The following is a 23740-nucleotide window of genomic DNA, read 5'->3' as shown; positions in this document are numbered from 1 at the left end:
CCTAAATCCAAAACAGCACTATACCAGCTCCTAGAAAGAAAATTAACTCTATCCCAGCCGAAACCAGGACAGTTCATCTTTTAGAATCAGTGTGATATCCATTGTGTTTTGCAGGATAAACCATTTATTTACCCATTTAAGAAGTGCCTGAGGAATCCTCCTCCAGGCACCCATCTCCCGAATCCCTGCTCACCCTGTTAGAGAGCTATTCATTCCCAGTTTTCTTTCAACTGGAGTGGATTTAGTACTAGTTAAGATCTATTTTACAGGGAAAGAAGGACAGGCTGTGACCTGATAGGTCTTTTCTATCTGCAGTATAATGATAAATATGCCTCTGGTGTTCAGCCTTGCTTCCTCTGGCTGCTGCTTTGTGGCTGGAAACCAAACAGATGCAGCAGTGGCCATGCACACACACTGTCATTCAGGAAAGACCATCTCATGGTAATCCTGCAGTAACCAGTACCTGCTGGTCCCTGGAGCTGAGCTGGCTCCTGTGCTTGGAGCAGCCTGGATGCCCCTGCAGCAGGATGTGTCCGTGCCTGGGATCATTTTGGTGGCTTGCACTTCACTCTCCCATACCTGACGAGCACATGGTTGGGTGTTCCCAGAGGCAAAAAGGCTCATGTAAGTCATGACAAAACTCATTCACCAGAGCCAGGGTCTGACATAAACTGCTTGCATCGATGCTCAGAGGTTAGTGAGCAACGTCCTGTGGTAGAGAGGGGAGTTTTCCATTGCTTTGTGGCTGGGTCCCTGCCTACACTGGTGACATAGGGCAAGGCTCTATTCTAGCTCAGGTTTGATCTGGTTTAGAACATCGTGATGAAAACACTTACACACTGAATGCACAGTGATGCTTTCTAGCCCAGGCACAAGTGAACACAGAGGACAGGAGATATTTGCTGGTGGCAGGCAGCATGGAGACAGGCTGGGACTCCTGCTAGCTGCTTTCAGGACATAATGCTCTGGACATTTGCTCTGGACTGCTTGGGGCCCTCTTGCTTCCTCATTGCATTTTGCTATTTGCTTCTGCCATTTCCTTTTCTTCCTGATTTTAGGCTATTGCTTTCTGTGTAATTCATTAGATTTGTCCATGTGTCAGTTCTTTCAGTTATGCCTTGTGCTCTGCAAAGACATGTTGCATTAGTTTTTTTATTTTAATGTCTCTCACCAATCTTGTACTATACACAGATTACACTGCTGTCTGGTTTTTAAATATATCCAGTCAGTGGCTTTAATGGTGGTTTTTATCACAGGAATAATAAAAGTGAATGTAACATGTTCAAATATGAAGCCATTTACCTGTGAAGTTCAACCTTAAGGGCATTCTCTATTTTCTTTCTCTTTCCAAACCAAATGCAATATGTGTGAGAAACCAACAGCCCATCTGTATTCCAATTTGCATGCTCTGAGGTAGAGACAAGCATGATGTACTTCTCTGAGATTGGAAAATTACTCTCTAAAAAACAAATTAAGTAACTAATAGCTTGAGGGATCACTTCATAGGTGAAAGGATTTCTGTCATTGGGAATCAGATGTATTTGCATTATTCCTCAGTGGCTTACAATTTGTATACGTATTTGTATAATATAAGCTTTCTAGAGACATTACTTTGCTGTGGGTTAATTTGGTAAGTAAACGTTCTTTGTGGTGTGGTGGTATGTAAGACACAGAACAGGCCTGGTAAGCACTTGGAAGCCCTTGGCAAAAGGAAGGAGCTCCTTTTCTGTTCTCTGTGGTCAGCACCTAAAAATGATCTGTGGGCCCCTACGTGAGCTAACTGCTTGCACCTACCACCTGCACCTGTAAAAAGCAACCTGCTTAATTCCTCCTGCCAAAGAGAGGGTCTTTCCCTGAAAATGTATTATTTTAGCACCGGCTCCTCCAGCAGTGAGTTGGAACATGGGGAAGCCCTGGTCCATGTTTCCATCCAGAGGATGCTGGAGGAACAGGTGATATAAATTCATACGGTTTCCAGGGAGCCAAGGGAGGTTAGCTCCCCCTCGCACACATCAAAGGCAGGCTCTAAAGCCGGGGGGAGAATATCTCCCCTGCTGAGGAAGAGCTTGATCACACCAGGTGCCAAGCAGCTCCTAGAGGGGATGATTACTTCCAGTTCTCAGTGTATTAACTAGCTATTTTTAATGACTCAGACAAAACAGGAGCTCGGGCTAGATGGTACCTGGGGGTCATGGAGCACACCTGCCTCCCCTGGGATAATGTTTACAGGTTTTGCCCTAATTGAAGCACCTGTTTGTATCACAGATGTTTAGTTATTTGAGGAGGGATTGACAAAGGCTTGCGATAGACTGATTTTGGGTTAGCTGCCCCTTAGGACGCTGTGCGGAGGGCAGCGTCGCAGGTGGGGAGCGAGGAGCTGCTTAGGGCAGCACTTCCCAGGCTGATGCTCCCTGGAAGGTACCTTGTTAGTCCCAAACTTTCACAAGTGCTCTCTTCACCAAGCCTTTTTCCCTGGGATCTTTCAGGGCTGTTTCACCTTTCCTGCTTAAGCAATAAAAATGATTTATTTTTCAAAAATCAACCTGAACCATCTGAAGAAATGTTTTTAATATTCTGGAACATCCTCTGCCCATATCATCAGAAACGATGGGGTTTGGGACCCTGTCTGAACCAGCTCCTTCATGCCTAGATGCCGCACAGCATACTTAGATAAACACTTTGAAGACAAGCGAGAGTTAATTCTTTATAACAAATTAGCTTGCTGTGTGATGGCAAACACGGACACCTAGTGGTACTCGAGTGCAGGGCATGTAGATGTTTTAAATTTATCTCTGGAAGAGAATTAGACACAGCAGAGCGTTTGTTCACATGTTTTCCCCTAACAGAAGGAGAGATTTGATTATTTTCAGAGAAAGTATCATAGATAGTATAATGTGGGGGAAAGAAAATTTACTTGGCAACGAGTAGTGAAAGAATTAGGGGAAAATCATCTCATTTGGTAAGATTTGTCAGTGTATTTACCAAGAAGTAATCAGGTTTTTTTTCTTCTGTCTTAAATATCTCATGCCATACCAGATCAGATACCATATTGGATCAGAAAGACTTTCTACTCCTAAATTAGTCCACAGCAAATAAATCTTAGTAAATATTATAGCAACATCTTATTCTTATCATACTTGTGAATGTTTGTACTCCAGTTATGAGGAGATTATGTCAGCGTGGTGAATGGTGGGTTTGCTGATAAACTGCATAGCTAGGTGCTAAACTGATCTCTTGTGCGCTTTCATCAACCCACTGAGCTCTTTCTGCCAGGATTAATGTGAGCACTCTGAATGGCCTTGAACAGCTGCCATGGTTTGTTTTGTTTGTTTTTTCTATTTATTTACAAATAATCTTTCAGAGAAATATTTCCTTCTTCTTCCCCAAATCTAGCATTTCGTCTACGGCAGAGACACAGGACAGGTGAGAACCAGTCCTTGTCCACTGACCCCTTTCTGTAATTGTAAATATCACCTCTGTGAATGGGATTTCTTTCACACCTGCATTAGACACACAAACCACTGTGCCACTGAGTGGGGAGACAGGCTGTTCCCATGGGAGTGTGCACTCAGGGCTGCTTGGGCTGAGATAAGGGATTTTGAGACTGTACCAGCTGAAGAGTGAAGTCTGTAGAGATGAGTGTGCTCTCCCCAAGAGCTCCCCCATTCAAGCTGATAAGCAGATCTCAGTTCTCATTGATTTCACAGACATACTCAGCATCTTACAAGATTTCTCACAATTCAGTGGGATTTAGAAGTTGTTCTTTTAAAAATATTTTATAATATGCTTGGGTTTAGCTTCATATCCTAAGAAATAGGGAGGTTTATGGTATTACACTGTTTTGAATCAGCCTATTTACTATTCTCATTTTAATAACTTCTGAATCAGTGGATTAACTTCTATCAAATCTGACACCGGAATAAGGACCTGAAAGATTCCTGCGTGCTTCAGGGAAGCAGGCAGCACGTAGAGGAGAAAGACCCAAAAGAGGGCCCCTAATGACAGGCAGACAGCAAGAAATCCACACTGCAGAGGAACATTAAGAAAGATTCCTCACACCAGAAAAACTTGAGATTTGTGCTCACACCTTTTTTAGACATTAAGTATCAACCTCTGAGATCCAAATCTGTAAGAAAACAAGCTTTATTAGCTCTCCTGCTTGTGCTATCACTTCTTCTGTTTTGTTCTGCTGTATACACAAGAACTTATATATCCGGTCTCTGGTTATGTAGACTATGATTAAACAGAGACCAGTATGGTTCATTGAGAGTCGCAGGGTGTGAGGCTGAAGGAAAGCAGCAGGTTGCCAGCGCTCAGTACGGAAGTAAGATGATACATTTATTCTTAGACACAAATCCTGGAAGTCAGCATATAATCAATCACTCTACGTTTATATATTTACACCTCTGTTTTCCATCAGGGATCATGAGAGGAGCTTTTCTGATCTGCCCGGTCAGGATTCCCTAGTCTCCCAAGAAGTCCCTAGAGCAAGTTTGGGAAGATGAGGCCATGTTTCTTGTCTTGCAAAAAAATTGTAGCTGTTTCCTCACTGCACTGGTGGGACTGTGTCTAGCTCATGCTGTAGAGGGGTGAGGTGGAATTTGTCCTGCCATTAGGGCACAGTGCCAAGGCAGCCTGGGCTAATGCCAGCCTAGAAAGTCACCCCAGAAACTAAAGCAAGAAAAAAAGCAAGGTTTCTGAGGGACACCCACAGTTAGAAAATTCGCAGCTAGAAAATTCACTCACAGCTAGCATTCAAAAGCTTACTGGGTGGGTAGCTTTGATTTCTCACTTCAGCCCAGCAGAATCAATAAGAAGTAAAGGAAACCAGGGTCACAACATGTTGAACTTTGACAAAAAAAAAATTATTAACTTGGCTTCTAAGGGATACAAATCCTGTCTTTGCCAGTGTAAATGTGATGCAGAGATGATTGCCTTCATCCTGCCCTCTCTAACTTCTATTCCTGTTCTTTTTTTTTTTTCTGTTGAACCTGGGCAGTTGTCTGGAGGGTGTGAACTAACAGTGGTGCTCCAGGACTTCACAGCGGGCCACAGCAGCGAGCTGAGCATTCAGGTGGGGCAGACGGTGGAGCTGCTTGAGAGGCCAAGCGAAAGGCCAGGCTGGTGTTTGGTCCGGACCACGGAGCGGAGCCCGCCTCAGGAGGGTCTGGTCCCCAGCAGTGCTCTCTGCATTTCCCATTCCCGCAGCAGTGTGGAGATGGATTGCTTCTTCCCTTCAGGAAAAGGTAGGCAACAGTCCGGCAGGTTTAAGACTGTTTCGGATTTCCCCTTTTGTATCATGTAAGTGCAAAGCTGCTTGGGCTGCTCTTGCAGTCAGCGTGGGTAAAAGACTGTTTAGTCATTAGTGAGTTTTGTTACCAGATCTCTGTGAATGGGCACAGCACTAGCCTAACTCCATTTCCATGAATCAATGTTTGTACGTGTGCGTCTTTTGCTGTGTGGCAATCATTATTGTCTTGAGATTCTGGGTAAAAATAAGACCTTTAAACAACAAAGGGACTGGTTTTAGTGCCTCAAAGCCTAGAGGGAGGGAAAGTCATGTTGTATATACACCCAGGATGCCCCAAATTGCGGCTATGTTATTTTATGAGTGCCACAGCGCACACTAGCGCATGGTCTTTTAGTGTGTCCCTGCTGCCGGTCTATTATTGCAAACAAGGCACCGGTGAGTACTGGTACACTCTGTTGACTCGTGAACTGGAGACATTGTGTGTAATGGCACAGCACAATGGGGAAAGAATCCTTTACAATTAGCGTGCAACAAAACACATCCCTGGTATTATCCTGAGAGCTTGGGCTTCACCTGCAATGAATGGTGAAATATTGTTCGTGTCTGTGGTGTCTGTGGCCTATTTAGTTGATGTTCTGTTCTGAGCAATGTGTGTCCCGCATATAACATCCGTGCAACTAGGCATAGGAGACACTCCAGACTGACAGACCAGAACCGGTTCAGTTCAGCGGGGCCAGAGCAGGTCTCCTTTTGGCTGTGCCCCTGCTTTTGGCCACACACAACGCAAGTAAGGTCCAGGGAGGAAAGGCTCCTGTCATCCCACTCCCAACTTCAAGCCCACAACCTGAACTGTGTTTTTAATTTTTTTTTTCCCTCTGCATTAAGGGAAATAGAATTTGATCCGTTCTTGTTTGAGCAAGTTAAGCTTGGTGGGTTTGTTTGTTTTGAGAAAAAGCATTGAAACCGGGCTGTAGTCTGTCCTCACTCCCTGCCTGCGCTCCCAGCGCAGAGGCTGGGAGTGCGGCACACCCCCAGGACAGAGCAGCGCGGCAGGGCCAGGGCCTGCCATCAGAGTTTCCCTTCAAGAGCCGTCTGATCCAAACCTGGGGAAGGAGAGCTCAGCTTTTCCTCTCAGATTTGATCCCCTCAGCAGGTCTCGTTCGGCTAGGTGCTTCCCCTTGCCCTGCTTTGCAAGTGGGAGGAAGTGAAGTCGGTGCTGGCTGTCAGCCGTGTCTGCGGTGCAAACTCCAAACTCGTCATGTGCTGCTTAGACCCACTGCCGACTCTCCTCCCTGCCTCACGCCCGGGGCTCTGCCCTGCTTCTGCTGCCACAGGAGCCTGTCCTGGTCCTCAGCTGTCCTCTGAGAAGCACTGCAGTTGCTTACATGCAAATTAAATCTGTGAATAAACAGAAAGGTACGGCTGAAAATCAGCCTGGTCTGCATAAGAGCAGTCACTGCCTGACATGACTCATAGGAAGCCAGAGACGTGTCTGCTGGGTGCATGGTCCAGCAGTTGGGCTTGGGTTCTCTGCCAAAGGACGCTGTGAGACACCACTCAAACTTCATTCGAGTGCCCTAGGTTTAAGTTTCTCCTCAAAGGAATCAAACCAAAAAAATTGCAGGAGTAAGCTGTGGAAAGGGAGGCAGGAAATCCTGAGGAGGATGGAGACAGGGTGGTGCAGGGGCTGAGGGCTGCCAGGGGACATGGGGGCTCTGCCTCCAGCACAATTGCGTGACCTTCAGGGCACAATTGCACTGCGGGTATGGCGTGACGGGCACAATGCCAGGCTGCGGCCGGTGGACCAGAGCCGACTGATGCCTGGAAGCCACCAGGCTGTGTCAGCACAGCACCGAGCCTGTGCTAGCATGCTTGCCTGCCTGTGGGGCAGGTTATCTCACGTAACAAGCTGTGACCGCTTCCAGGTTGGAGCTGGGTCTTGTCCCATCATCTCCAAACAGGTGCAGAGTGAGTCTGGGGCCGGCTGGCTCCAGGCATGTATTCATGGCCTTTATTTCCTTAGATCTCTTTCCCCCTCGGCCTCAGTTTTCTTCCTGCACATACCAAAGCTGTATCAGGGAGCCTCAGTATTAATGGGATCTCCAGAAGTGCTGCTAGAAATAATAAAAATAACCACCCAATCCACAGTTTTGGCCAGTACAGCAAATAGGTTCTGTCTCTAATCTGTTCTCCCTCTATTAGGAAAACAGGAAATTGTTTAAACTGAATGAACAGATGCTGGGAATACAGAAAGAGGGGTAAGTTTAAAGTTTAAAGGGGAAAATGCAGTAGCCACTGGAAGAGCCTGCTGATGTCATGAGATGCTGGAAGGATTAGCATGATATATGGCTTCTGACTATTCAGATTTGTGTCCATCTCTACTTCCAGTAGCTTTAGGCATGGGTTGGACTCGGAATCCCTTGGTCCAGGCTTCCAAAATTTCTGGCCTTTCTCTACGACCCAGAACAAAGGCTGGCACATTTTACATCAACATCAAATGGTGTCCCCTGTCTGTTTCACTTATGTAAACATACACAGTTGCAGAAGAGCAGGTTAATAGCTGAATTTTGCTTGCAATTACCAAGACACATAACTCTTTGCTTTTACAAGCACTGCAATTTCAAGAACAGAAAGTATCTATACTCAAAACAATATTTCTAATGATAGAATTTGCCATCTATGATAGAAACATGCAGAGTTTTGACAAGTATTAAAACATAGTAAAATCTGCTTAGTGGGAAATGGCAAATTACTGTGTTTGGTCCTATTCTAAGTTATGGTTGACTATAAATGTAAATCATAAGGCTCAAAGAAGCTACCTTAAAATGAAAGAGACAAGAAAGTATTATGTCAGCCAACACCTGAAAAGATGAAAGCTTGAAAGATTTGGTGGGATCACCAGAACATTTTACAGAGCATCAATGCAAGTCCTCATCAAACAAAAAAATAAGCCTTTTTAAACAGCGTCACTGAAAGCCACTGGAAATGCAGAACCAAACTTCACAACTGAACATGTGCTCTGGCTCTTCCTCACTTTTTTACATTATTCCTTTGAAAATAGGTAATGAATTAACATAAAATATTGCAAAAGGAAAAACATGGTGCAAATATAAGAGAACAAACCTGAAAGAGAACACTTCCTACCTTTTCTAATGAAATATCTTTACAGATTTCTCTTGTTGTTGATCAGTAAAAGTGCAGACCCTTTAAGGACTGGTCTCCCAGCCTTCCGTCTGACTGCTGGCTGTGTTCCTTTGGAGGATACACATTTGATTTTTTCATGACTTGACTACAACTCAGAGCCCAAGTGTAGTCCTGCCTGTCCTTCCTTTCTGATAATTTGACAGTGTTTGCAATTACCCTCTGCAAAAAGGCAAACAGGTTTCTGGGATTCACCTTTTGCAAGTGATTTACAGATGATTGAGTAAAAGGAACTCATCTGCAGTCTCTGTTACTGTATGCAAGAATTTGTGGGATGTTTTTTTTTTCTGACTAGCGTTCCTAGGAAGGAAAAAGAAAGACCTGTGACACTAGCAATGAAGCTCTGTTTGAACTATCCCACTTGGCTCATTACAGGAAAGCTGTGACTTTTATTCCTGTCTCTTTTACCCTATAATTGAGCTCTAAGGTATTAAGCTATAAATTTCAAATTAAGAGAGAAATCCACGTGGATAGAAAGCAACTTAATGACCTAACAATATTCATTAAGCACACTGCGACAAGCATATTCCTGGTATCAGCCTGTTAGCTTTGACTGAGTGATTCCAAATTTGAATTTGGCCCATGAAACATTTAGATGAAAGCTTGATCTTATGAGCCTTCATCCAGCATTCTTCTTGTAACATAAAAGTCACAGTGTAATTCAAAGAGTAACAAAGGCTAGTTCTTGCAGTAATTTTAAGCAACCTCCATCACCAAAGGAAAAAGAAAGCATAAAAAAAAATAGGGTTTTATGGCACTTGTTTTGGACTGATGATACGCAAAGGGATCCTGTTCAGGGCCCCAGACCAGATCCTGCCCACAGGATGCTTGTGTCTGGTACATATCTCTGGAGGAGATGAGGAATATATTTTTTCAAGATGCTACGCAAACATTTTGCTGTGCAGGCAGATGGCCAGTTAACAGCAGGGCTTTGGTGGCAGTGGCGGGTCCTTGTAACAGAGCAAACTGAGAAATACTTGGGTCTCTTCCAACTGAAGGGGGAACATAGGTCTCACAAAGTGTATGTTAGCAGGGTGAGCATCTCGCCTGCGCTTCCCAGCTGGGGCTCATTGGCCCTGGTACAGCAGCTGGGAGAGCACCAGACTTTGGGCAGGAGGGACAGGAGTTTTGGTGCTGCTCAGGTGACAGCTTGTACATTTAGGGGGTCACCTACCCGATCCTACAGCCAGAGAGAGTCTGTGGCTGGTAGGTGCAATGACAGGGTGGGCTGTGAAAGAAGGGAGCAGAGTAAGGATTTAACGAGGCTGGTGAGAAGAAGAATGGTATCAATGAAAAAGAGGTCACACTGAGACCTGCATTTTTGTGACCGCTCCTTGTGGGAAAGAGCAGATCATTTAATGGATTAGTGTTCAAAGCTGGTGAGGCTAATCTGGCTCTTGTTGGGGTTGGAAGTCTCTTTCCTCCAGTCCCTGATCTCAGAAGAGTGATCTATGTAGGGAAAAGCGTAATTGTTTCTTCCCACATCTCTGTTTTTAAGAACATCTTGGATTTTAGTGGGAGAAAAGAGTCTAGGCTGCTTTTATTGTGTCCCTGTTCCTGTTGAGTATTAAATTGCGATCTGCATTGGCTCACATGCTTTCTCTGTTGTGTTTTAAACAATCTCTGTTGCAAAACATATTCGATGGTAATGAGTCCTGATGTCCCGGGGGATCTGTGTGAGGACGATTCAGAAGTTTTAGTGCACTGCATTAAACCTTCAGTTGTCCTTGTAGAGGCTGAGGAATTGTTTTTGTTTTTGGAAGTCTTAATTAAGTGCAGTCGATTAAAATGTTTGTAAGGCTCTGAACAAAAGGAAACATTTAATTAGGTAACACAGTTAATTTAACTGGCACATAAACAGGTCATGTGGTGTCTATTAAGCAAACAACGTTCAGGCTCCCATTGTCAATATAAATATGCAGTATTTAAATAGAAAAACAAACCCTCACCTCTGTTCCTAATACTGTTCCAACAAGGGTGTTCAGAGTCAAAATTTCATAGTATAGACTGTCTTTCAAGAGAGGTCACGTGGACCCCTCCTGCTGGAATTTAGTGCCTCATAGCATCCTTGTTACAAGTTCAGGACATGGCTTACGTAGAAAAATCACATCAGGAAAGTCTTTGCTGCATTTTCACTCCTTTTCAATTATGATCGAGCAGCTGGAAACAAGTCGGCTAACCAGCATGGTGTAACACGGCAGCTCTCTATGGACTGGCACCAAGGGCTGCTGAGGCCCAGCTTGGGACTACTGCTCTACCTCACTATACATGTGTGGCTCCATGCAGTCGTGAAAGGAATGGAAATAGAAAGATCAAAGAACTCAAAACTACTTTGTTATTTCAATCAGGTCACCCTTTCCCTTGTTTTTTCTCCAGTGTGTCTCCCTCCTCTCTCTCATCAAACAATGGTTGTTTGTCTTCACTTTCACAGCCCTTCACAGCTTCTCCCCACCATATCGCTCCTTTCTACCTCAGTGGGCAATGTCTGCCCCGGTGCTGGAGAGCTGGTGATGCCTCACTCCTGTACCTGCTAATATCTTTTGATGCCAGATCTCTGTGCTTTCTCCTGCTTCATAGTCACCCTGTGGAAGAATTCGGATACCCATAAAGTGTCCACCCTTGGTGTTGTCCATGCTTACGCCTTCTCCTGGAATCCATTATCTCCAAAATAATAAAAAAGAACAAATATTTAGCAACAGTTGGCAATGTGGGTGATGAGATCTGATTTTTGTTGTTTCTAAGAGGCAGGCCAAGTCAAGCCTGAGAGGATGAGCAATACCTGTGTAGGGGTATTCATATCACTATGACTGTAGCTCTACCAGGGATTTTACTTGTTGGATACATCAGTACATCAAGAAGACAAAACTATACTGAAAAATCCTTGCATAGTCAAGCCCTAGAGGCAGCATCAGTCCAAGCACCACCTGAGTAACTAGATAAGCTAGGCACAGCCTGACTAAGCATGGCAAATACTTGTCCTTCACAGTACGTCGCAGCAGCCAGAAGTCATGGACACAGATTGTATGCAGGCTGTTGGAGCCATGTTCTGACGGCTTGTAAATACCCACATTTCTCTGACTTGATGTTTAAATAGAATATTCTATTTAATTATTTTTTCTTATTTTCACTGTGGCATCACTAGATATTTAAAGCTAGATTCAGCCACGTGGACTTGTTTAGGACATATCAGGTACCAGTAAAGTCAATTATACTTATTGCTTCAGCTGCTCTGTTATCCAATCAAAGCAAAAGGCCTCCAGTGCTCTACCTGGAACTTTATTTTTGTGGAGAAGTACAATTTTGATGAATGCTTTGATAAAACAGGAAAGGCTATTTTGGGGGAAGTTGCTTTGCTTTCGTACAGTGGATTTTTATTATTTTAAACACAGGAGTCTTTGTTTAAAAGAGAGAAGGCCTGCAAATTTTCTTGTTTACTTTGCCTTTGCTTCCCCTTCTGACAGGGGGTAAAACTTTATCCACCTAGTCCCCTGTCAGCTTAACCCCAAGTTTCACTGTACAGTGGCCATGCTGTTTTTTTCACCAAAAAAAGAAAAAAAAAAAAGGGAGGGAATTTAAAATGCTGTGGCCAACTGAGCTCATCAGGAATGCCAAAGGGTTCAGCACCTGGTCTGGCAGAGAAACTGGGGGGAAACTCGGCAGTGGTACACACGGTGCTTCTTCCATCATTTTCATAGGTCACCCTCGCTACGTGTGTACCAGGAGCAACTTGGGGAGTACAGCAAACAGGGAGAGCACAGGATAAAACTGGGCAGAATTCAGTAGCTGATATTGCATAAAGGTCAGGGCACCTGAGCTAAAGGTCCCTTCTGGCATTACAGTCTCTGACAGCTTCATTATTGTACAGCTCATGCTCAGTTTTCTAATGCATAGCTTACAGCACCTTTGGGACCTTTGCTTAATTTGGCTGGGAGGCTTTCAGAGAATAGGGTTTCCTGGTAGCAGATATCATATTGATCACCTGTATCTCATCGTTAACATACTGGCACCAGCATCCCAGGCTGTGACTGAATATGGGATAGAATTGCTGCCTATCGAGATAATAAATCGTTCTGGTTTTAGCATCAGATTAGTCAAGGCCAGCTAAAAAAAAAGAGGAAAACTAGCAGAAACACCCTAATAGTGGTCAAATGGGAAAGCGTGAGCGAAAATGTACTGTGGGATGTTTCTAAACTCTGTGTGGATCTGTAAGAGGAGGGAAACATACACATTTCAGAAGGGTTAAATGCTAGTCTCTGCGGAAGGAAGCGACGACTATTGTGTATTGCTGCTACACAGGCTCGTGTCAACACTGCGCAGAGTGGTGCTCATGAGATGTCTATTTCCAAAATGAAGAATCTTCTTTCTCAAGATAAAGGGTCATTTGTTTCCTTTAGATATGCTTGTGGGTTTGTTGGAGAGGCAGTTTTTGGAAGAAGGTAGAGTTACGTATTGTAGTGCTTCTGTTTTGTGGAGAGATGGTGGTACAGCTGGCTGGGCAGACTGGGTCTTCCTGTTAAGGACTGAAGCTGTAGGGAGTGAGGGGAAGGTAGAGAGGGAATGCAGTTCTAAAGGGGCTTTCTCTTATGGCCTCCCTGGACCTGTTTCCTCTCTTCGTTTGCCTTATTTCTGTCTGTCTGAGATGTTGAGAGCAACACTCAGGGAGACGTGGCTAAGCATTTTAAGATGAGGCAGAGAAGGAGAATTGAGTCGCCGAGACATAGCCATGCATTCTCCCAACTCTTCGATGTTTCTCTAAGACTCTCACGTCTTGCTGAAGTTTGCTTGTAAAGTCATTGTTAGAAGGCATTTTCATGCTTCCCCACAGGAAAAAAAAAAATGTAATGCAGAGTCCCTCTCTGCATTAGGCTCAGGACCGCATCTCCTCCCACAGCTTCTGTGGAAGACCAGGGTCATAAATTCTCCATGCCCTCCTGCCTCTCCTGCCTGCCTTCCCAGCCTTCTTTCCTAGGGCCAGCTTAAGCCAACCCAGATATTCAGGGCTCTCTGCAGTGGGACAGGGTAGTGTTCCTCAGTGCAGGTGTTGAGAAGCCCCAGTGCACCCCTTTCCCTATCCTGCAGAGAAGCAAGAACCCCCCTCCTCGGCTGCAGCTCGCTCACAAAGGGCAGGTCCCAGCCCGTCCCTGCTGCCAGGACCTAGCTGCTTAGGTGAGGGGTGGGTGGGTGGCCACAGCCCTCTCCTGGCCCCATGAGCCTTCTGAGAGGGAAAAGTCTGAGGGGACTTCAGCTGTGCATACCTGGACAAACAAGACTGTACTGGTCCTATTTTCCCAACTCCTGGAAAAGGAGTCTTTAATTTTTATTGCTCACATACTGATGTCTCAACTGTTGGGACATCGCAAAGGCCAAAGACAGTTCTACTGAGTGAATACTATGCTCTTAATTCATTGAGTGAGGTAGTTTCCTGGAGTAATGTGGACTGTGCAGCATCCCATATGGCCTGGGGAAGACTAGAGGCATATTCCATAGAAGGGACCCTAAGCCAGGAGAGGCCTGTCCTGCCCAGTCCCCAACTCTCCCAGTGATCCCAGCACATGTCCTTTCACAAAATGACTGAGCCCAGCTTTCCCTTGTGTTAGCACGTCAGAGCAGAGAGAGGGGCCTTTGAAGGGACTCCACAAAAAGTGCTGATTGAGTCTGAGCAATAGTTGTACTGAGAAAGGACTCAGACTCCTGCTGTGGTACTGAGGTTCAAGAGACCAGGTCAGGTCAGGTATTATCCAAGGCTCTCTGCACAGTTATCCAGGGGAGGCACCTACTGAAAACAGTCTGAATAGAATGCCTGTTTCTTTTTATTAACTGCATAGGAACCTTATAGATGCCTTCTGTTTCTTCTCCTCCTTGGAGCTGTGGTACCTCGGTGCATTGCAGACACTAGAGCAAGCCAGCGGAGTAGAGAGTTCATTTTGTAGCATGAGGTTTTATACTAGCTCTGACCTGAAGCCAGCAGCCATAACATCTTCATGCCTCTGCCCTACTACTGAAAAACAAGCAGCCTGGAGGAAGGGTATAAAAATAGCTCCTTGAGTAAAATCTTATTTCCTCTGTATTTAGTCGTGTGTCTTGAAATACATGTAGCGTGGTGGGAAGGGGGGAATTGTTCTGTAGCACTTGGCCCATTGAGCCAACAGGAAGGTCATCCTGAAAGAGCGACGGGAGCATGTGGATGGCTTGCGTCTTGTGTTTCCTCAGAGGCCGGACTAAATTTAGCAGATTCACAGATGGACATCGGACCGTAATCCATCTGGGACTGTGGGTGGAAGAGTGGGATCTGGGTTGTTTGCCTAGGCTTTTTGCTGTGTAACCAGCTTCAATGAGCCACCATTCATTATTATGTTCCTCATGGTTTTCTGCTTTGCTGAATATGCTGTTAACTGACTGCCTGATCCATTTCCCTGAAATGTTTAAAGTTTAAGCATGAAGGAAAAATAAACTGCTGGTTCTGGGTTCATGCCTGACATCCCTACTAACTTACTGTCAAACTGTGGATGTACTTTTTAACAGCATCATCACAAATATTGAGCCTATAACTGGTACTTGCAAGAATTGCAGTAACACAAATACTAATAATTGATGATTTTGGCTTCCCTGAAATGTTGCCTCCTCACTCTTTCAGCTTCCAGACAGTTAAAGGGACTAATCCTAAGTGCAGTATTTGCACCCTCCAAGGCCTGTACACTGCTGGGCTGGTCCTTCTGTTGCTAATCTTAAACAAATATTTTATAAGTATGTTTTGAAGTGAACTAGCTCTGCTAAAAATCCCATTTTCCTGACCAGTCTGAGCCGGAGATAGGCAAACTGCAATGCAAAGCACATATGTATTAAATAATGTATTTCAAGTAATTTAAATTACGTTTCTGTATATCTGCTTCAGCACACTGCGCAGATTTGATATATTGATCCTGACACTAGAAGCCTGATTTTCTTGTCATTTACACAAGCATTTTGTCAGAGCAGTTATTCCCAGGTTACACATTTTGCAAAAGAGCCTGAACCAATGTCAGCTTTGCTTAGTTCAGATTAATCCCAAATTCTAGAAAGTAGAGTTAATGTTATTGTCACTGTGGTGGTCTAACAGTCTAGGGCAGGAGGTTATTTACATGAACTCCAGTGTAATTTTTTCCATTCATATTAACTGGTCTCATAAAAAGTATTATCTCTTCTTACAAATGTTGCCTTTAACTCCAGAATTGCATTTTTCTTTTCTTTAAGGCGGAGTCCATATTTGACTATATTTTCCATAAATCTGTTTAAATGAGTCTCTCTCAGTTTAAAACAGCTAAAGAACAGTTCCCTTTTTTATTATAAGAGGTTAAACCATTCTTGTCTTTGGTCGTCCTGAGCATTTATTAAAAGGCGCTATTTTACATATGTATATGTACATATTCTTCATAAATGCACTGAATAATTATTGATTTTGCAGAATTGTAATGCAGTGAAATAAGTAATTTTTTTCTTTCTAGAGTTTGCAAAATACAAATTAAATTTTACACAGCGTAAAAATAAAGAGAGATAATTGCTTGCATATTGCAGTAAAGGTTGGGATGGCAGTCTCTCTAAAGGTGTGCCTTCCAACAGAAACAATAGTAATACACTATCCAACACTTCATGTAATAAAGCAGCCCTGACCTCTTCTCTTAAGCAAGGCAATTTGCAGCGCATATGTGTTGGTGACTCCCGTTTTCATGACGTGACCCTAAGGTTCCATGTTTCTCACCAATAACATTAAACTGCCTGATGCCAAACTACAAGTTTTTATTGCCCTTTGCTTTTGCAAGCCAAAGAGATTACATGTTAAATAGTAGCACCCAGTGTTCATATTTCAAGGGCATTTTTCTATTTTCTAGACTAGGGAGGAACACTGAAGTCTTTCAACTCAAGATACACTTTAAAAAAGTATTTTTAGGTCTTCATACATTTCAGTTTTACTCCTTTCAGACTGTACCCAGCTCTTTATTTTCTCTGCAGATTTCATGTATCTTCAGAATTTTAAGTTAATAGCTGCATTTTGCCAAGGAATATATACCCAGTTTCCTTGGAAATCTATGGGAATTGCCTTTAGGTATCAGAGAACAGATTCTGTTCTTAAGAGCCAAATGGCATTCTTCAGAAAAGCACTGAAGAATTTATTAACTCTGCAGGACTCTTATTCAGTGAAATAAGTACATTTTTCCTTCCACTGACTGCAAAAGTCAAATGAAGTTCCATGCAGTGTGAAGGAATCAGGGTGCTCTTGCTGCGCAGAAAGGCTATTCTAACCCGTGAAAAAGCTTAGTAAAAAAAAGTTTTGTGCATGGATGGCAGGGGAAGGTAGTTCAGGCTTTACACCCCAGTAGTCTTCATGGCCATCGCACATCTGTTCAGACAAATCTGCTGTAGTGCTATGCATACACAGTGCTGCTCCACAGGACAACTGCTTTGTACATAGCCTTCACCTGGGAGCTATACACGTTCTGCAATGTTCAATCTGCTACAGCCTTTCCTTATTTCGAAGATGTGTCTTTCTGCACGTAAAGATGCAAAAATGCACATTCCACTCCCCATCAGCTTGCTGATTGCCATCACAAAACATGCTACGGGACATGCAGGCACAACAGAGATGGGCCTGATCTCAGCAGCACTGGGGGCTGGTGCTTCTCTCTGCTGAGCAAAAGATAGTCGGCCAGATGGAAGTACCCATTTTGTGTCTCACATGGGGAGGCTGAACCTCTTTGGGAATCAGGTATGTGTCCTGTGCCTACCCGAGCAGCCAGGATCTACCACAGTGGGTGGGATCACTGAGACCAGGAGATAGTAAAGCAGTACAGGTGATGCAACAGTCATATACCTTCAGGCCTTTGCAGTGAAATCTGAACAATAATGATGGGAGAACCAAGGCAGATCAAGGAACCGATCTGGGCTAAAATGAACTTTTTTTTCCACCCTAGGTTAATTTTAACCTGGATCCGTTTGCAGATCAGATTCACTGTGAGGCTGCACAAACATTTCTGTTGGCACAAGGGAAGTGGCAGGAAGGAGCAGGCACCTGGGAGAGACAGAAAAGGCAACAAAGGGTTTTGGCAGGGCTGTTGGCTCTTGACAACTCAAAGTGCTCATGGAACTATCATGTAATGAGGAGCTGTTACATGCCGAGAGATCGGCTGAACATAGGAATTAAAAAATACTCCATGACATCATGTACTTGTCCCTTTCACAGAAAGACAACAGGTTTTTCTGTCTTACGGTGATTGGAAATGCCAATGGGTAGAAGTCCAGCTTTTGGCAATGTCTGATGGTACCAAGCAGAAGGGGAATTTCTAGAGTATTTGGTGCTAGACTAGCCATCACTCACTGATGTTCCCAGGAGCAGCACTTCTGTTCAGGACATCAGCAGAAATCCTGCCTGTCACAGAGCTAGCATCCTAAAAATGCCGTTATTGCTAGTCTGTGGACACTAGAGAATGAAAGCGGGCAGAGGTGCTCCACAGTGATAAAAGCAGAAGGGTTGTTTTCTAGCCAATCATTCCACCAGCTAATAAAAATAGCTTAAAAACTATTTTTTTTTTAATTCTCTGCACAGCAGGCTGCCTGTTATGTGTGCCCTTGTTATTTATACTTGCCATAAGTTTCAATAGCAGCTCTACAGATTCTTTTATGCTTGTCTCAGATCTGGTATTGTAAATCAGAAAGCTTTGCCATCCCAAACATTGTCTGGTACGAACTCCTCTGCGTTCTCTTTTTACCCTAGAAAAAAAGGGAAGTGGAAAATACAGTTAATGCAATAATTTGGCCCAAATAAGTAAAAGCTTTTACAATATTGACATTGAATTTTATTTTAGTTCCAGACCAATTCCTCCAGACTGGCCAAACAGAGAAAATTTTCTCTCCAACTAGAAAATGGTGTGTGCCAGTTTTTTAATTTTTCTTTTAGCTTGCCTTGAACCATAATTGTGCTGGACACTGGGTGGGGAATAGGTGATGAACAGAACTTGTAATTTTCTGCAAAACTTCTCAGAAAAATAGTCTAAATACTCTTCCATAACAAAAAAAAAAAAAAACCAAACAACAACCCAAACCAAAACAAAAAAACCCAAAACAGGTAACAACTTACTCTAAGGAAGGAGAAATGCCATTTAAAGAGAAAATTAGCTGTGGTTTCTACCATCCAAATAGAACAACCTCAGGCAAGTTGAGACAGGCAGGTCAGGAATACTTTTGTTACACTATTAGTCTGTAGTTGCTAAAACAACAACTCACCTTTGTCATGCACAAGTGGGTGAGGCTCCTGTTTGTCTTGGAAAGCAGACCATGATGGGCTGAGATAAGGTCATGATTTCCCCGCTGGGGCCCAGCACAGTAAAACAGGAGCCAAAACATGTCCAAAAGGCAGTGCTTTAATGCTTTGTGTCTTCCATCATTGGGTATTGCAGTAACTCCCAAAGATATGTCTCTGTTCTAATGGAGATAAGTGCTTCAGAAAATAAACACAAAACCTGCTTTAAATTTTTATTTCACTCTTTTTTACTGAAGGGTTGGTTTTTTTATTCTGACCAGTAGCTTGTTCAGGACGTGTCCACCATCCAGCGTAGCTCTCCAGCAGCCAATTAGTACCGTACTAACAAATGTGGTATGTGGCTCCACTTACTGGGCCTCTTGTATTAAACTGGTTTGTGAGGTGAGGCTCTTTGCTGCAGCCTCATCTGAGCGTAACTCATCTGATGGTACTGCTGGGGGGTCAGACAAGCCCTCTCTGCTTACACAAGACCTTGCTGAAGCAGTAGAGCCAGTCCAGGGGCAGGTGAACCTGCACTGAGGTCTTGGAGAACAGCAGCAGGGCAGGACTGTACGCCGGCTTCTAACTGTTTTCTTAAGCAACTCACTGTCAGAAAATGGTTACTGCTTAGGAAGAAGCTGTATATATAGTGGAATTGGTCCTGTGCCCAGGAAACCAGAGGAACTGGACAATGTAGGAATCTGTTCTGAGATATCTGAGAGGCAAAGTTAGGCTGGAGGTTGAAGGGGCATGTGTTCTGTAGCTCTGTTCTGCTCCCGAGAGTGGGTGAAACTCTGCTAGGTTATACCTATGTGAATATTTTGGGGGCAACTCTAAGTTCCCTTGAAACAGACTGAATCACATGAAAGCAAGTGTATGTACCTTATTCTGCAGTCTGCTCTACAGACATCCACCTCATGCTGTTTATTTGATGATCTTTTTAAGATACTTTTGGGGATAAGTCTCCAAGCAACTTCTCTTTTTTTCATAGGCTCTTCCTTCTTTATAGGATGCAGAGAAAGAAAAAAAGATGGGTTGTAAATTAGGAAAGAAAGTTAGGCTAGTGTCAGTAGGGGACTTCTGATGTTTGGGAGAGGTGGGTTGTGCGGTAGGTAAAGGTGAGGTCCATCTCAGCAGAGCAGACAGGTCTGGCTGTGGCCTTTAAGGCTTTACAGTAGAGTTGGTGGGCCAGGATGCTGTTTGGTCATGGCAACTCTTCTAAGTTGCTGTAAACCCATCCCATCCTGATGTTTACAGCAGAGGAATCAGGAATGATATATTCTAACATTTGCTGAACATATGCCTACATTGCAGTTCAGCGTGGAGTTTGTGCTGGACTGTCTACATTTCTTCTTAATTTGTTTGTTTTAGCTAGTTGAGAATGTTCTTTTTTTACCTACCACTGTGCTGAACTGAGGAGCCAAAAACCTCTCCTTGGAGTTGTGTTCCCTTGCGCCAGGAGGGAATATGACTCTATTTATTTATTTATTTTTAATTTATTTGATCTGTTTTAATACCCAATAAAGTTGTTGTTTTTTCCAACTGGCACGACAAGGCTCTGGCTATTTTTAAAGAATGTGGTTCATTTGATTTAATCTAATGAATGTTTAGTGCTGTTGAAAATAGCTGGAGCCAGAGCCAAGAATAATGTACTGAAATGTGCTGGTTGAGCAAGGACTGCTCCACTCTGCCAATCTGCTTTCCCTCCAATTGTTCAGATTCACCTGGTTTTGCGAGTAGCATTTGCAGGCAAGACATATTGATCGAGGTGCTTTTTAGTACTAAATCTAAAGGCCGATGATGTCAGAGCCATATTTTGCCACGCTCATTTCAAGACACATCAAACAATAACAACTCCTCTTGTTCAGTGTAGGATGCCTAATCTCTGTTTCAGACCTCTCTAAAGGGAACGTGAAATGCTAATATCCTTTTATTGCACACAGGAAAATTGAGGCATGAAATGGTCATTTTTTTTCCCTGAAGTCACCCAGAAAGCAAGTGCGAGAATCAGTAATGAAACTAGTCAGCTAGCATCTACTGGGCTCCTTAAGCTGCTGTGTAACTCTTGATTTCTCCATGAACTGAAACAAGTCCATAATCAGAAAACAAGTTCTGCTAAGTCCTTGCTCCTGACGTTTCTCACTGACTGGTTCTCAGCATGTCCATCTTTACTGTCCTGCCTGTACCATCTGAATTGCTCTGCAGAGGTACCTAACTCTCCCTATTAACAAAGCTTAAATTTCATGCATGTCCTTGCGCTATCTGAATATGTCTCTGCAAGTCATATCGCATATTTAAATGATGTATTTAAAACTATATGAATCCGTCTTCCTTTTGCCATCTATGAGTTATTTCTGTTAGATAGTTGGTTTCCTGTTCCTTCCTAAGAAATGAGTAGCTAATACTTAAGCTTCATTGGATTAAAAAAATAAATCAGCCATAATACATCTTACTCTGTGATAGCGGTGCCCGTAGGGATGGATTTTCTGCAGATCACTTTACACCCTAAAGCACAATGTAGGATTGACTTGCATAAGTAATGAACAGATGCTCCTGACGGCTATTACATTATTCATCTCTCTGTATATGTGATGGGGGAAGGAAACAGCACCTGTTACTATGGGAGAAACGTTGTTGCTGCTGTTCTGCATTACAGACCTCCAGGGCAATCTGGGCCAAGTGTATTTCACTGCGTTTCTGTTGACCCAAATGAAGCCATGCCAGTTTACATACACTAGTTATTTTGTCCTGTATTTCTCACAGATAAGTCCCTCGGTTTATAACCCAAGAAAATGAAATGGCTGCTGCAGGTATGAGGGAGCACTGGAGACAGTGTAAACATTGATATGTTCCATCTTTCACCCCAAAAGTTGCACAAGAGGACTGGGTAAAAGTATTAGAACTTATTTCCCCTCTACAGCAAAAGTAATTTCTACAGACTCTCTCAGATTTCATGTGAAAGCAATTCATATGCCTGGGGACTTTCTAAAGATGTATTTAACAGCAGACAGAACTAATTTCCTCGTCATCCTGACATTAGACTGAGATTTCTTCCCTTCCATCATCTGCGTTGCACAGGGCAGCACACTTGGCCTGTGGTGCAGGCACACTGCTAATAGCCTTAGCTTCAGATGCAGCAAGTCAGGACCCTAAAATTTTCTCAGCCGCTCTATTGCCGATAACAGCGATTGTGTTTGGAGCGTGATGCCGGGAGATGTTTCCTGGAAGAATTCGTGTGACTCAGGAACGTGTTCTTTGCCAGGGGACATACAGGTTATTCAGGGACCACAGAGTCACACATTAATGCACCCTGTCCAATAATAACATGAAAAATATAATGCGAACATAAGAAGTGAGGTTAAGGATCCTCTCTAGTCCCAGGCAAGCGCCTCCTCACCCTCACCTAGGGCAAGTGGACTGTGCAGATTCCCCCCCCCCCTCGTGTGATCTCTGCAACACTTCTACTGCCCAAAGGCCAAACTCCCTGCTTCCCTACTTGAAGCTAAAGGCTCAACGCAGTTGGCAGCATGGTTCCCACTGATGCTGATGACAGAAGTCTTCCTCAGCCAGGGCTGAAGCTGAGCTAGGCTGTGCCCACAGCATGTCTCCTCTTCTGCTTTATAGGAGCTAATTGATATGATGTGATTATTAAGGATATGTCTTTCAGTCTTACCTTATTTTGTGAAATATTTATTGCCTGTATAATTAATCAGTGAGTACGCACAGATACATGTATTTTTAAAGAGTAACTTTTTAGATATAACCTTCACAATATTGCTAGAACTGTGGACTGGGGGGGGGGGTGGAAGCCTGCTTCCCCCCACAATAATGCCTTCAATTCTGTTTTCATTAAGCGAACAGCTTTTCAGAGCCGAGACTGCACCTTAATTACGTTTTAAAGTTTGGCTGCAATTACAAGAGCTACCAACTTGCCTCAAAACCCTCCCCAGAGTCTCACACTTCACGGCCTAAGCCCTGTTTCACCGCAGCTTCACCCCCAAGCACCGCTCTGTTGCAGTGCCTCTGCCGCAGCAGGCGCCGCGTTGCTCGGATGCTCCCTCTCGGCCCCATGGCTCAGACACTCCTCGGGTGCGATCAGCCAACCCCTCTCCGCTCCCGGCAGCGCGGCCGGCTTCGCCCTCCGCGGCGGCAGGCTTCGCCGCGGCTGTCCCCGCCAGCCGCTACAACCGCCCCGCGCCGGGGCCGGGGCCGGGGCCGGGGCCGGGGCCGTCGCTCCCGCACGCCGCGCAGCCCGGAGGCTGCTGCCGCCGACGTGGGGCCTCGCGGCGGCCAGCGCTTCCGCGAGTCTCGGGAATTTAGGGGTGAAATGCTACTTCCAACATGTTTCCTCGTTTCCTAAATGAGGAGTCTTAAAGGTGTTCTTATGCTGACCGTTAAAACCTACCGGGAGCAGAGCTCCGGTGCACTAGGCACTGTATAGGGACTGCTCCTGCCTCAGAGCCCGTATCGCCCGTCCAGGCAGACGCCGCATGAACAGCAAGATGCCAGTGAAGAGCACGTTCTTTTTTCTGTTTGCACAAAGCAGGCTGAGTTTAGGTGGGAGGCAGCCAACCCATAGGGCAGAGGGTGGATGTGGTATGAGGGAGTAGACTAGAAAAGAGAGAGATGCGGTGTGAAGCAGAAAGCAGAGAAGTGAAGAGCTGCTTTCTCAAAAGAGCCCTGCTACAATCGCTCAGAGGCCCTAAGCTGGTGCCTTCTCACTGCCTGGCACTTCAGGTATCTCAAGAGCTCTTCAGCCACCTGAAGAGCTGCTGCCTGGGGCGCGGTGGCAGGGACAAACGCTCTATGGGGAAGGGAGAGGCACAGAAGGGTGGGGGTGTCCTAGCTGGTTCCCAGTCCACCTCTTCCTTCTCCGGCTGCAGCTGCAGTTTCTGCTTCCAGTGAGACGTATTATCTCCCTGCTACAGGCACAAGAGCCCTGAGTGCACCCCCGAGACATTCCCTTGCATCTCCCAGATAGGCAAAGATCCAAGTCAAAGAAAGACACAACACACAGC

At 44.5% G+C, this 23740-nt stretch overlaps 1 protein-coding gene across 12 annotated transcripts in view; it reads left to right on the top strand.

Annotated features, from left to right (window-relative positions):
* KALRN (kalirin RhoGEF kinase) overlaps nucleotides 1-23740 on the top strand; it is a 534671-nt gene that overhangs the window by 431872 nt on the left and 79059 nt on the right. For 11 of the 12 annotated variants that reach the window (XR_012044472.1, XR_012044473.1, XM_072875252.1 and 8 more), the window contains 2 exons: nucleotides 3394-3423; nucleotides 5000-5246. Coding sequence is in view for 10 of the 12 variants with exons in the window: in XM_072875252.1 (XP_072731353.1) it covers nucleotides 3394-3423; nucleotides 5000-5246 (277 nt within the window). In the remaining 2 variants the exon portion in view is untranslated. The remainder of the gene's footprint in view (nucleotides 1-3393; nucleotides 3424-4999; nucleotides 5247-23740) is intronic. The other variant, XM_072875250.1, reaches the window with a different exon arrangement.

The sequence above is a fragment of the Ciconia boyciana genome, chromosome 10, assembly GCF_034638445.1.
Source record: "Ciconia boyciana chromosome 10, ASM3463844v1, whole genome shotgun sequence".
Classification (NCBI taxonomy): domain Eukaryota; kingdom Metazoa; phylum Chordata; class Aves; order Ciconiiformes; family Ciconiidae; genus Ciconia; species Ciconia boyciana.
The sequence above is the reverse complement of the archived record's forward strand: the minus strand, read 5'-3'. Positions and strand labels throughout refer to the sequence as shown.